Source organism: Epargyreus clarus, unplaced genomic scaffold, assembly GCF_041222505.1.
Source record: "Epargyreus clarus isolate Ecla_fem2 unplaced genomic scaffold, WU_Ecla_fem_2.2 ptg000016l, whole genome shotgun sequence".
Classification (NCBI taxonomy): domain Eukaryota; kingdom Metazoa; phylum Arthropoda; class Insecta; order Lepidoptera; family Hesperiidae; genus Epargyreus; species Epargyreus clarus.
In genome coordinates this window covers 5,619,437-5,632,784 of record NW_027332224.1, presented here as the reverse complement: position 1 = coordinate 5,632,784, position 13,348 = coordinate 5,619,437, and the positions used below count along the sequence as shown (strand labels likewise).

General features: G+C 38.4%; 1 protein-coding gene and 1 long non-coding RNA gene across 2 annotated transcripts in view; one reads left to right on the top strand and one right to left on the bottom strand.

Annotated features, from left to right (window-relative positions):
- LOC140748655 (uncharacterized) overlaps positions 1-13,348 on the bottom strand; it is a 342,763-nt gene that overhangs the window by 29,274 nt on the left and 300,141 nt on the right. The window lies entirely within an intron of this gene.
- On the top strand, positions 2,294-9,530 carry LOC140748568 (opsin-1-like). The gene is made up of 9 exons (XM_073081384.1): positions 2,294-2,441; positions 3,096-3,238; positions 4,022-4,142; positions 5,066-5,183; positions 5,771-5,984; positions 6,463-6,610; positions 7,581-7,691; positions 8,276-8,442; positions 9,293-9,530. The coding sequence occupies exons 2-9, from the start codon at positions 3,126-3,128 to the stop codon at positions 9,414-9,416; spliced, it is 1,116 nt and encodes a 371-aa protein (XP_072937485.1). The 5' UTR covers positions 2,294-2,441; positions 3,096-3,125; the 3' UTR covers positions 9,417-9,530.

Genomic DNA, 13,348 nt, shown 5'->3' with positions numbered 1-13,348 from the left:
GGATTGTATCAGAACTATTGTGTCAGTAACGTAACATTAAATGTTTAAATTAACAAAATGGCGCTTTATGTTTTGTCTCTTTTTTTGCGAACATGTGAGGCAGTCAAAAAGACTTGAGCACTTACTTATTGTTACGTTTACTAAGTCTACTGAAGCAAACGGAACAGAATAATGGATTGATTAAACGTAACGTAAAATTGTGGGATGTTTTGAAAACTCATGGTAAAGGTACAGGTCTGTGGTATTGGTAATTCAATAGGTTGATTAACAGCCATAAATGGATGTGGAAAGATAGTTGTATAAAGCATTAATAAAAGCTTCATAAAAGGGGTTTGAATTATTATGCTAAAAATAACAATATAGACAGATTACTTAATTTAATTTATAAAATATATTTAAAACAACTGCATTTTCTATATACATAAAATATTCGCACAATACTAAAATAAAAACCCACTATTAAAATTAATGTCTGTTGTCTCTTAGTTTGAACGGGATATTATTATTAACGGAAACGAATTATGACAGGACTTCCGTACGAAATAACAAACATACTTAATCTTATTTTTATTTAAATATTTATTCTAAAACTGAAATATTTGGCAAGATTTTTTTGTGGCTGAATAGTATAATTTATTTGCGAAATATATTTAGGTACTTAGATCTTCGATCAACAATACAAATCAAATCATATTTTTTAAATTCAAAATAGGTTCTTTACCGAGCACTTTTTGAATGTCATTACATCTACCACTGCTTCACAAGGTGTTTCGTTATGGAGAAGAAGAAGATTTAGATGAATAAATTATCATGAAATAAATTATCTTCATTATTTTTGTGTTTTTTTGCTATATTGACCCTTGAGGTCTATCGTAATGCTACAAATAAGTGTCTCTTTACATCTTCACCCTTTAAATCAGAACACAGCAGCGTTACACTGCTGTTATAAAACAGAAATAAGTGTGGCGTTGGTACCTCCAGAGTTCTACCAATGAGTTCTACTTCAGAAAATCTTTTGTAAACCAATTATAACTAAATGGTCATTGGCTTCTACATGTCGAATATGATATCTTTTTGCTTTACTATACCTACAGCGTGTATCTATTTATGCATCATTTAAAGTAAGTTTTTTTGGTGGTTTAAATTGAGAGCACCTAAGAAGGACTCCCGCAGACTAGTTACTTTTTGAATTGGTGTTTCGCGTATTAGCGATACATCAAAATTACTTTACGTCTAGTCGACTAGTATCATCATCGTATCATCACGGCATGAAAAAGCGAGTGCCTTAATATTTCAATGCGCTTTTTCTGTGCTTCTTTTCTGCATCGAGTGTTCAAAAGTAGTTGTCATCGGCTTAAACAATGCGGATGTAGCGTTAATCGCTGCATTTAGATTTCGAAAGGCAGCTAAATCTTCGATCGTCGATGCAAACAAAAATTATACACTTTAGCATAATTTTTATTTGATAAAATAGGGGTAGCAGACAAGCATGCAGATCACTTGATGGTAAGTGGCCTCTGCCGCCCATGGACTATTGTAAACAAACCCAGATAGGATTAGATTCCTACCTGGTGTCGGCCACATATACGCCGCTACTACCACAGTATAAGAATATACTACTGAGGACTAAGCCGAAATGCCAAGAAACAATATTTCTCCTCTACCACACCTTTCAAATCAAAACACAGCAGCGATTAACACTGTTATTGGACAGGAACAGCTGCTGCCGCCGCAGTTGAACCACAAAGGGCTCCCTCACCTTCATTTTGACACAATTACCTATTTTAATATACAAGTAAGTACAATTGAAGGTGGTAGAAACCGTTGTGGTTCGACTCCGGCGGCACCACCGCCACACCTATTTCTTCCTAATAACAGCAGTGTTAGGCGCTGCTGTGTTCCGGTTTGAAAGTGTGGTAAGGGAGACAGACTTTTCCGAGGCGTTCCAGCTTAGTCCTCAGGGGTAGCGGCGCATCTGTGGCCGACCTCAGGTAGGAATATCTAATTCTCTCTGGGGTTGATTACAGGTGTCCATGGGCGGCAGTAGCCACTTACCATCAGGTGGACTGCATGCTCGTCTGCTACTCTTATATTATAAAAAAAACATGTAGCCTACTATTTGGATATTGTTAAACATTAGAAATAGGCATATGAAATGAAACTGGCTTGTACAAGAACTTGCCCAATTCCGAACACCCTGTATACAATAACACTTGAAATAATAACTCGCGGATAATTATTGTATATCTAATTATGAATATCGATTTCTACGTCGCCTGGTAATCCTCGCGTATAAAAGCCAACGGCAGCTCCTCGGAAGTCGAGTAGCCTCCGCCGACCGCCGGGGATTGGTTAGAAGACTGGAGTAGTTCGTGTTACGATTTTCTTCAGTACTTTCAATATTGACCATCTCCAGGCATCATCTATCATCACCTTTCCGTGTAAGTCATCAAATTCTGTTATTTTTTATTTTAAACCTAAAAGAACCCATTTATACAAAAGTGTATTGAACGTTTATTATTTATCTTGGAAAGCTTTTGTAATGCAGCAGTCTACTTGGTAACCACTGTCGCCATGGACATCTTTAATCAATCAGTTCCTTTAGAACACCTTTTAAACTTTTTTTCTTTTTTTTAATAATATAAGAGTAACAGACGAGCATGCAGTCCACCTGATGGTAAGTGGCTACTGCCGCCCATGGACATCTGTAATCAACCCCAGATAGGTATAGATATTCCTACCTGAGGTCGGCCACAGATGCGCCGCTACCCCTGAGGACTACGCTGGAACGCCTCGGAAAAGTCTGTCTCCCTTACCACACCCTTCAAACCGGAACACAGCAGCGCCTAACACTGCCGTTATTAGGTCGAAATAAAAACTTTTAAACTAATATACAACAGTGCTATACGGCTGTTAATAAGGTAGAAATAGATGGTGGTACCTCCAAAGTCGAACCACATAGGGTTCTTCTGCACTTTTATTCGGGGAGGTTCGTCAAATAATCTTGTACCTACAATTACAGTTCTTCAACTTCTCCATATTTATGTAACAGAATTACTAACTAACGTCACTAATTCTATCCTTATGTGTTTTAGTTCTTTCCAGTTCAAACACAGAATCCGAAGATGTCGTCCCCCGGAGCGGCGATGCAGTCCAACTGGGGCCCCGTGGCGTACTCCAACGAGACCGTCGTGGACAAGGTGCTGCCCGAGATGCTGCACCTTGTTGACCCGCACTGGTACGTATATAGAGCTTATACACCAAACCGCGATGCGTCGTCGCATCGTAAAAATTTGCGAGCTTCCTCAACGTATCGCAAGAACTTGCGAATTGATTCGCATCGCGCATTCCTGCGTTGTTTCGTCACAGTTGTTGTTGTTGGGTCACCCTGGGAGACGCTATGCCGCACGATATCGCATCGCAGCAATTCGTGTCGCAATTTTCTGCGTTGCGAATTCGCATCGCGTCGCATCGCAGTTTTGTGTACGAGCCCATAATCAAGAAATATGTGTGTCCAATTTTTTATTATTATTGTCAATGAAACAATTTTTCAAAGTGTAATGTTTAGTAACACTATAATAAACCATATAGGGGTAAAATGTCACCCACGGGTTATTACCTAATGGTAATAAGTCAGTCTGTCTTAACATCAACTGCCAATCAATTTGAGACGGTATTATTGTGATTTAGCCCTTTTTTATCTTTTCGTATTTTTACAATAAGTACCTACCTAGTCTTAATTAGGTACTTATGTTTTTATGTTCTACTAGGCTGGGCACAAGTGTATTATATTACGAAGATGTTTTAAGGTGCTCCTCGAAACCCATCCGATTGCTTAGCACGCCTAACATTGCTTACCTTTATGTCTATATCAGTTACTTTATCTATGCAGCCGTGGGACACCACGATTTATGTTTTTTATGAATTTGAAGTACGTACACATTCATGTTACACACATCCATAACATCTAAACAAGTGTATCTTCAACACATGCATTAATTTATTATGTGGCTTATTACAGGTACCAGTTCCCCCCCATGAACCCGCTGTGGCACGGGCTGCTGGGCTTCACCATCGCGCTGCTCGGGTTCATATCCATCGCCGGTAACGCGATGGTCGTCTACATCTTCACCACCACCAAGGTTAGCTTTTATTATCATTTACATGGTTGAGATGGTGCATAGGTTTTCAAAGTCTTAGAATCGCGCATTTATTTTTGAGAATCAAGCAATGAATACTAAAAATATCAATCAATCAACAACCCATTACTGTCCCACTGCTGGGCACGGGTCTCCTCTCAGAATGAGAAGGATTAGGCCATAGTCCACCGCGCTGGCCAAGTGCGTATTGGTAGACCTTGGACTCCTTTATTTTTTTTTTATAAATCTCTCAGGTATGCAGGTTTCCTCACGATGTTTTCCGTCATCATTTAGCAAGTGATAATTAATTTCTAATACGCACATAACTTTGAAAAATCAGAGGTGCCTGGGATTTGAACCTCGGACCCCTCGATCGAGAAGCCGAGTTTCTTAACCACTAGGCTATCACTGCATTATGAATACTAGAATAAGACTAAATAGTTATTCATACAATGCAATGTATTAAGCACGGTTTATGTAAAATATTCAAAACATTTTAAGTACAAATAAAATAAAAATATAGGTATGTTATAGGGGTCGCGATGATATCAATTTCGTTATTTCTTGAGGGACTTGTAATATAGTATTTAAATAGTTTTAAACTGAAAGACTTTAAAATTTTCGTCTTGATAAGTCGTGATCATTTTAACTTCATGTTTGAGACAATATTAAATTATTATTAACTAGCTGACCCGGCAAACTTTTTACCGCCTCAAAATCTATTTATCAAATATATTTCATATAAAATATAGCCTATGTTACTCGTGGATAATGTAGCTTTCGAATGGTGAAAGAATTTTTAAAATCGGTCCAGTAGTTTTTGAGCCTATTAATTACAACCAAACAAACCAAGTTTTCCTCTTAATAATATTAGTGTAGATAAGTATTTGGTTTGTATTAATATGTTTTTAATTTATTTTTTTCAGAGCCTAAAGACCCCCTCAAACCTGTTAGTAGTGAATCTAGCGTTCTCTGATCTGTGCATGATGCTGTGCATGTCACCGGCGATGGTGGTGAACTGCTATCACGAAACCTGGGTTTTAGGTGAGGTTTACTTATCTGTTCAACAAAAAATACATTGAAATTAATCACAGATGCTTATGGACGTCAGTAAGTTTGAAGGGGGTACAATCTTTTGTGTTAAACGCTGCTGTGTTCTGGTCGGAAAGGTGTGGTAAGAGAGACACACTTTTCCGAGGCGTTTCAGCTTAGTCCTCAGGTGTAGCTGCGCGTCTGTTGCCGATCTCAGGTAGGAATATCTAATCCACCTGGGGTTGATTACAGATGTCCATGGGTGGGTAGCCACTTACCATCAGGTGGACTGCATGCTCGTCTGCTACTCCTATCTAAATATATATATCTAAATATATATAAAAGTGACTGACTGACATAGTGATCTATCAACGCACAGCCCAAACCACTGGACGGATCGGGCTGAAATTTGGCATGCAGGTAGATGTAACGTAGGCATCCGTTAAGAAAGGATTTTGATCAATTCTACCCCCAAGGGGATAAAATAGGGGATGAAAATATTACTTCGTAACGCGAGCGAAGCCGTGGGCAAAAGCTCGTATTATATATAAACAAAAACCTATTTAATTAACGAAATTAACCAATTACCCTGTCATCAGGCCCATTCGCATGTGAACTGTACGGGTGCACCGGCTCGCTGTTCGGCTCCATATCGATCTGGACGATGACGATGATCGCCTTCGACCGCTACAACGTGATCGTGAAGGGCATCGCCGCGCGCCCCATGACCATCAACGGCGCCACGATGCGCATCATCGGCATCTGGGTGTTCTCGCTCGCATGGACTGTTGCTCCTATCTTCGGATGGAACAGGTATTTTATGCATTTGAAGAACCGAAGCTCCATGAAATCCATTTGATAAGTGGTCTGTACTAACGAAGCTAACAAATTAGCTAGCTAATAATAAATTAATTTAACATCGGTGACTCACGTTTTAGCGAGTTCATGGAAGCTGTGTTATGTTTTGGTAACTCGTTGCTTTCCGTCACTGTGCTCAAAACGAGGCTCTAAGTAGACCTGCTGGGGCCCTAAGTAAATCAGTGCGATTTCGAGACAATCAATGTCAACTTTGATAAACTGTTTGATAATCCCAAAATTTGGGGTACCTATTGGTATTCGTTTCGATCAGTCCACATTTATTCTCAACTGACCGTGCTGGTACTTATATAAGTAGTACTACTTCTGCCATCTTTAACCTTTCAAAGATTATATTAGGTAACCACTGGTTTCAGAACTTATTATTTTGGCTTTGACCCAAAGAACCCGTCTCTCATGATCAATGTAATGTTAGGTACGTGCCCGAGGGCAACATGACCGCGTGCGGCACGGACTACCTCAGCAAGGACTGGTTCAGCCGCAGCTACATCCTGCTCTACTCCATCTTCGTCTACTTCATGCCGCTGCTGCTCATCATCTACTCTTACTGGTTCATTATCGAGGTAAGCCCTAATAATTAAATAATTAACACATAAATTAAATTTGATCTGTAGTTTTTGAGAAAATCGCGTACATACAAACAAACAAACATAAATATATAAATACATAACTTACATATATACATAAATGGCTATAATGGCTCATTTATTCAACAACTTTTAGTAATTTTTTGATTACTGTGAATATTTTTATTTGTTTTATTAATTTAGTTTAAGTTATTATAATATTGTACATAATTTTAATATTTTGTTCAATACATGTTTTAAATTCACAAATTAATAATTAAAATAAAGTTCTATACATAAATATATACATATCAGTCGAATACAGAATCTCCAGAACAGAAGAATACAGAAGTAGTTCAAAAGCGGTTCATATTTTTTAGGGTTCCGTACCCAAAGGGTAAAAACGGAACCCTATTACTAATACTTCGCTGTCTGTCCGTCTGTCACAGAGCTATATCTCCGTAATAGATAGACACATGAAAATTTAACAGAGGATGCATAACGGTGGCTGCTAGTACAACAAATACTAAAAATAAAATAAAAATTGAATGTTAAAGGGGGTCTCCATACAACAACAAACCGGATTTTTTCGGCAATTTTTCGGTCTAACTGTTAGACCGTAGTAGGAAGATGGTTGATTTTTTTATAATATAGGAGTAGCAGACGAGCATGTCCACCTGATGGTAAGAAGCTACTGCCGCCTATAGACATCTATAATTAGCCCTAGATAAGATTAGATTGCTATTTAAGGTAGGCCACAGATGTGCTGCTACTTAAGGACTAAGCTGGAACGCCTCGTACATGTATGTCACCCTTACCACACCCTTGAAACCAGAACGCAGCAGCGTTTAACACTGATATAATTATGCAGAAATAGATGTGGCAGTGATGCTGCCGGAGTCGAACCAGAGAGGGTTCTTATAAAAAATCCGTATTTTTATATAAAAATCCGTTTCTTTCATCGTAGGCCGTAGCAGCCCACGAGAGGGCCATGAGGGAGCAGGCCAAGAAGATGAACGTGGTCTCCCTGAGGTCGTCTGATCAGGCCAACACCAGCGCTGAGTGCAAATTGGCTAAGGTAATATCACTCATCTATTACTCTTAGTTCGTTCACTGTTAAGATAATATGTGTAAGTTATAATCTATCCGTCTATCAATCTTTAGCTAGCCTTTGCTAGAAGAAGACTTTAGAAAAGATTTATCGGTAATGTGTTGCCATAGTAATCACTGGTAATCAACTTGACAAATGTAACCCAATAACTGAATATCCTTAAAGTCATATTCGCAGTTTTCGCAGAGGAACATTGCTGCCTATAACTTATATCAAAAGCCTCTAGTTGTCCTCTACGACATGCATAAAAAGAGCTTTTATATTTCAATGCTGTTATTGTACATGGCACGGATATAATACTCAGTTATAATCAGCGTAAAACTGCTAGTCCGCTGTGAATATAGAAATGAATTGCGTCGCCATAGCACCGGCTACCGTGTTACGACACGGCGCCGCTACCGGGTGGCGGCACGGCGTCGTGCCGCGACACGGTGCCTTGTGCGTTGCACCGCGGGAAACCATCCTTCAGTTTTTATCTTGATATCCTGCTCGCAGCAAATTCAGAGCGGACTAGCAGTTTGGTGCGGACTATAACATCATCATGTCTTCAGGTTGCCCTGATGACGATCTCGCTGTGGTTCATGGCGTGGACGCCGTACCTGGTGATCAACTTCGCGGGCGTGTTCGAGACGGCCAGCATCAGCCCGCTCTTCACCATCTGGGGCTCCGTGTTCGCGAAGGCTAATGCCGTCTACAACCCCATTGTATATGGCATCAGGTAAATATCTTTTTTCTTTACTAATGTTATAAAGAGGAAAACTTTGTTTGTTTAGTTGGTTGTAATGAATAGGCTCAAAAACTACTGGACCGATTTTAAAAATTCTTTCACCATTCGAAAGCTACATTATTACACATTATATTATACATTATACGACTAACATAGGCTATATTTTACATGAAATATATTTGACAAATAGATTTTGAGGCGGTAAAAGTTTGCCGGGTCAGCTAGTATATAATATAGGAGTAGCAGACGAGTATGTAGTATGCCTGATGGTAAGTGTCTACTGCCGCCCATGGACATCTGTAATCAACCCCAGATAGGATTAGATATTCCTACCTGAGGTCGGCCACAGATGCGCTGTTACCCCAGAGGACTAAGCTGGAACGCCTCGGAAAAGTATGTCTCCCTTATTACATACTTCACCTGTTATTAGGTAGAAATTGGTGCGTTGAACCAAATATGGTTCTACCACCTTAAATCTATAGTTTTAAATTCATTCAAATTCATCAAAATCGGGAACATTGCACATGTTAATTGGAGTTTTATCTGAAGTTAATCACGAATACGTGTATACTCCTGAAATGACCTTTTCACATTTATTGTCATGACTAGCACAAAAGCGGACTACCACATACCCATAGCCAGACCTAACACAAAAATGTAGAATCACAATTTCGATGTCTGCTTTCATCAAACGAAGTCAAAAATAAACTATTTTATGTCAAACCAGATAACAACTAAGTAATTGCTAACGTAAATGATAATTGATTGAAATTCGAATAATTGTGAACCCTTATTTATTCGACAATTTGGCAATCAGTAACCAATGCTTGTATGATTCCAGCCACCCCAAATACCGCGCGGCACTGTACGCTCGGTTCCCGTCGCTATCGTGCGCCACTACCCCGGACGACACCGGCTCCACCGCCACCGACAACACCGTCATGTCTGAGAAGCCCGCCGCCTAACTCATACACCACACCATCGACTAGCACAGAAGATTCATATAAAGACTAGACGAAGTCCGCTGCCTAACTCATACACCACACCATCGACTAGCACAGAAGATTGATATAGAGACTAGACGAAGCCCGCTGACTTACTCATTAGACCACACACACCATCGACCGCACCAAAAACTCAGTCACATGGGTCAAAGATAGAAGATATTGCACACACATAAGAGTAGAACTACAGACATATATTGACCACACATAGGTATTATTGACCTGACCAGAAGATTGATTTAAAATTGATTTCTCAGTGTTATTGCACACACATCCTACCTAGATTAGTTTGTCAGAGTCTACCTTTCCAAAGATTAAGTAAACTTATTTTTTTATTTCGTAAAACCGACGACTCCTACTAGAAAAGAGTTGATCTTCAAACCGGTGAACAGATTTTCATTAATCATATCAAAACAAAAAAACTTACCGAAAATAACCGAAAATATCGGTTCTTTCTTGTCAAATGTCATTGTAACAATACCTAATTGTCCTCATTCCAAATCTTCATTATTTAAACGGCTGGTAACATAAAAACTCCAAAAAAATATTATTGCAAGTTACCAAGTCGTTTACGGAGGCTGCTCCTCTTAGATTAAGAACGAAGATGTAACGACGACTATTGCTTTGTATATTAAATAAATATTTATCTTGCAATGTGGTATAAGACCACGGTAAAAAATGTTTTATTTCCCTAATTTACAACTACACAGGATGACAGGACACACTAATTTAATTTGTATCGAATAATACCGTGAAAATAATAAATATAAGACACATATTACTTATGTGCTAAATGTTTTTATAATTTATGCGAATTTGCATCTTTTAAAGAGTAAATATTATACAATTTTACATACAGGTACAGACATAGATTAGTAAAGATCCTTCGCCGCCTTGAAATTGAATGAAGCCACAAACGGCTTCTTAGTAAGTTCTTTTTTGAATTCTTGACAAATAAAAACATATTTAGAAAAAGATTACGAATAAATAACGAATACTGCGTAATTTACATAATAAATAAATAATTATTTCAAATATTTTAGGGACATTTTAGCACGGAGACGTGGCAAAACTTTTTTACGCAACTTTTTCAATTCTCAAAACTGGGTACATTTTCTTGTTAGGAGTGAGTAATCTTTACTAATCTATGGGTACAGACAATTAATTATTTATGATGGATGGATTGTTTTGTATTATGGTTTTACGTGATGAAATGTTCACCTAGCGACAAAGTCCATTTGTAAATTAAAATAAATAAATGTTTTACTAACAAATGAGCTTGCAGTCCAACTGAAGCCACTGCTTCCCATGGACATTTGTAACCAAATCCAAATAGAAAAGGGATTCTACCAGACAAGAATTATCAGACATTTTCTGACTTACTCTTCAGGTGTAGCAACAAATATGTGGCCTGTAGGTAGTAATCAAATCTTATCTAGGAGTGATTTGAGACTCAAAAAGTTAAAGTTTGGTGTCAATGTGTGGCAGTAGCCACTTACAATCAGATTGCATGCTCGTCTACTACTCCTATATTATAAAAAAAATATTTATTCCCATAGATGTACAAACATTTCGTACAGCGAGCAAAGCCGCCTATACTAACTAGTTGAATAAATCAGTCAACGGTAGACAGTTGGAATGCAATCCTTTGATGTTGCTAGGAGCAATAATTTAGCAATTAACTGAACAGTTCGGAGTTACTTTTGCTAGAGGAACAAACAAAATGTAAGTTTCTGTAATAAGATCAGTATTTTATCTAAAATTATTAATGATTTTTAAATTTGAATAAAATGGGCCGAGTGACATTTTTAATTTAATTTTTATTAAAATTAATTTTCATTTTTGTAACTTTTTATATTTTTAGCATTTGTTGTTATAGCAACCATAGTAATACATAATAATTGTTACAAAACTTGTATGTAAACATTTCGAGTATCTATCTATTACGGGCATCGATATACTAATTTATTAGTAGTATATCTATGATTGCGGGTTAAATAGTCTTGTGACGGACAGATGGTGAAAAGCGGAGTCTTAGTAACAGGGTCGTGGTCGTGGTAGAACTTTGTGGTTCGACTCCGGCGGGACACCGCCACACCTATTTTCTACCTAATGACAACAGTGTTAAGCGCTGCTGTGTTCTGGTTTGAAGGGTGTGGTAAGGGAGACAGACTTTTCCGAGGCGTTCCAGCTTAGTCCTCAGGAGTAGCGGCGCATCTGTGGCCGACCTCAGGTGGGAATATCTAATCCTATCTGGGGTTGATTACAGATGTCCATGGGCAGCAGTAGCCACTTACCATCAGGTGGACTGTATGCTCGTCTGCTACTCCTATGATATAAAAAAGGGTCCCGTTAATACCCTTAGGGGACTAAGCCCTAAAACAAACCCTTATTTAAATCGCAAATATTTTTTGATGTGAAACATCTATAGCCGCACGTAAAACCGATTTCTGGCGTGGCGACGCATGCGGTGGCGGTATATATATACAGTCTATATGCAGTAGTGTGTACGGTGTGGCGACGCGTCGCCATGCGCAATCGAATTCAATAAATAGTCATCGTTATCTGGAAAAAATCGTAATATTTTATTTTATCATTATGACATATTTAGTTCCTATCACAATATGTTCTTTTCTGCATATTACTTTTACAAAATAATGTCGATGTTTCACATCTGCCAGGCGTCCCGTGACGGCTCACATTTTTTTAATAGGTAATAACGATAATTTTGGTTTAGTTAAGGTTTCAGAGGATACATCAATCATCCGCTCAGCTAAATAAAATCATACTTATTAGGTAGGACGCAATATCTGTCCCTGTAGTTCCGGGACTAGAATAGGGCTACGGTATCCCCTGCCTGTCGTAAGGGGCGACTAAAAGGGGGCTTCCGGGGTTGCGGGCGGCAAGAGTGGGAGCTCGAACCGTCCAGCAAGCGATCCCGGGAAGGACGGCGGCATGCGTGGTCGTATACCGTCCTGAACGCCAGATGATGTGAAAGGAGCGAAAACTGCTCTCCCAGGGCAGAGCCCGATCGGGGCATCGCACTTGAAGGACTCCGGTTGCGTTCCGTCGGAGATCCCGGAGTTCTCCAACAAGTGTTGAGGACGGCCACCGGGGGGTTTTAGTGCGGTAAAAATCCCACATCACCAAAACGTCGTGAGTACCTTTTGAAGGTTTCCCCCTCGAAAACAAAAAAAAGGTCTCGCAATATTATTGAAATTACATAAGTAGGCTAAACAGCTCAATTAGTTAAGTAGTACCTACTGATTACCTACCTATTTAAAAAAAAAAATGCAAAAATTGTCTCACTAACACAGCAAGTTTATGAAAAATTGTAGAAATAAGTAAAATCTATTCTTTCCAATTCTCTGAAATAGAAAGAAAAATGAAAGTTCACTTTTATTCCAAACTCCTATATACACTTATTATAAAAAGCCATAGATTAGTAAAGATACTTCGCCACCTTGAAATTGAATGAAGCCACAAACGGCTTATAAGTAGTTCCTTTTTTGAATTCTTGACAAATAAAAACATTTTTTGAGAAAATTTACGAATAATAACTAATACTGCGTAATTTACATAATAAATAAAAAAATATTTCAAATATTTTCGGGACATTTTATCACGGAGACGTGGCAAAACTTTTTTACGCAGCTATTTCAATTGTCAAAACTGGTTACATTTTCTTGTTAAGAATGAGTAATCTTTACTAATCTATGTCAAAAGCATGTGTTACTTAATGAGGATAGGTACTACAATTTCAGATCATTACAACAAAATGTAGCTCTTTAAAAACAGACCTCATAAGTAAGTCCGAACACAATCTTTGAAAGCCACATCTTGTTCTAATACTGACGCATCCAATTAAGTGAGCTAACTAAATAATTATCACA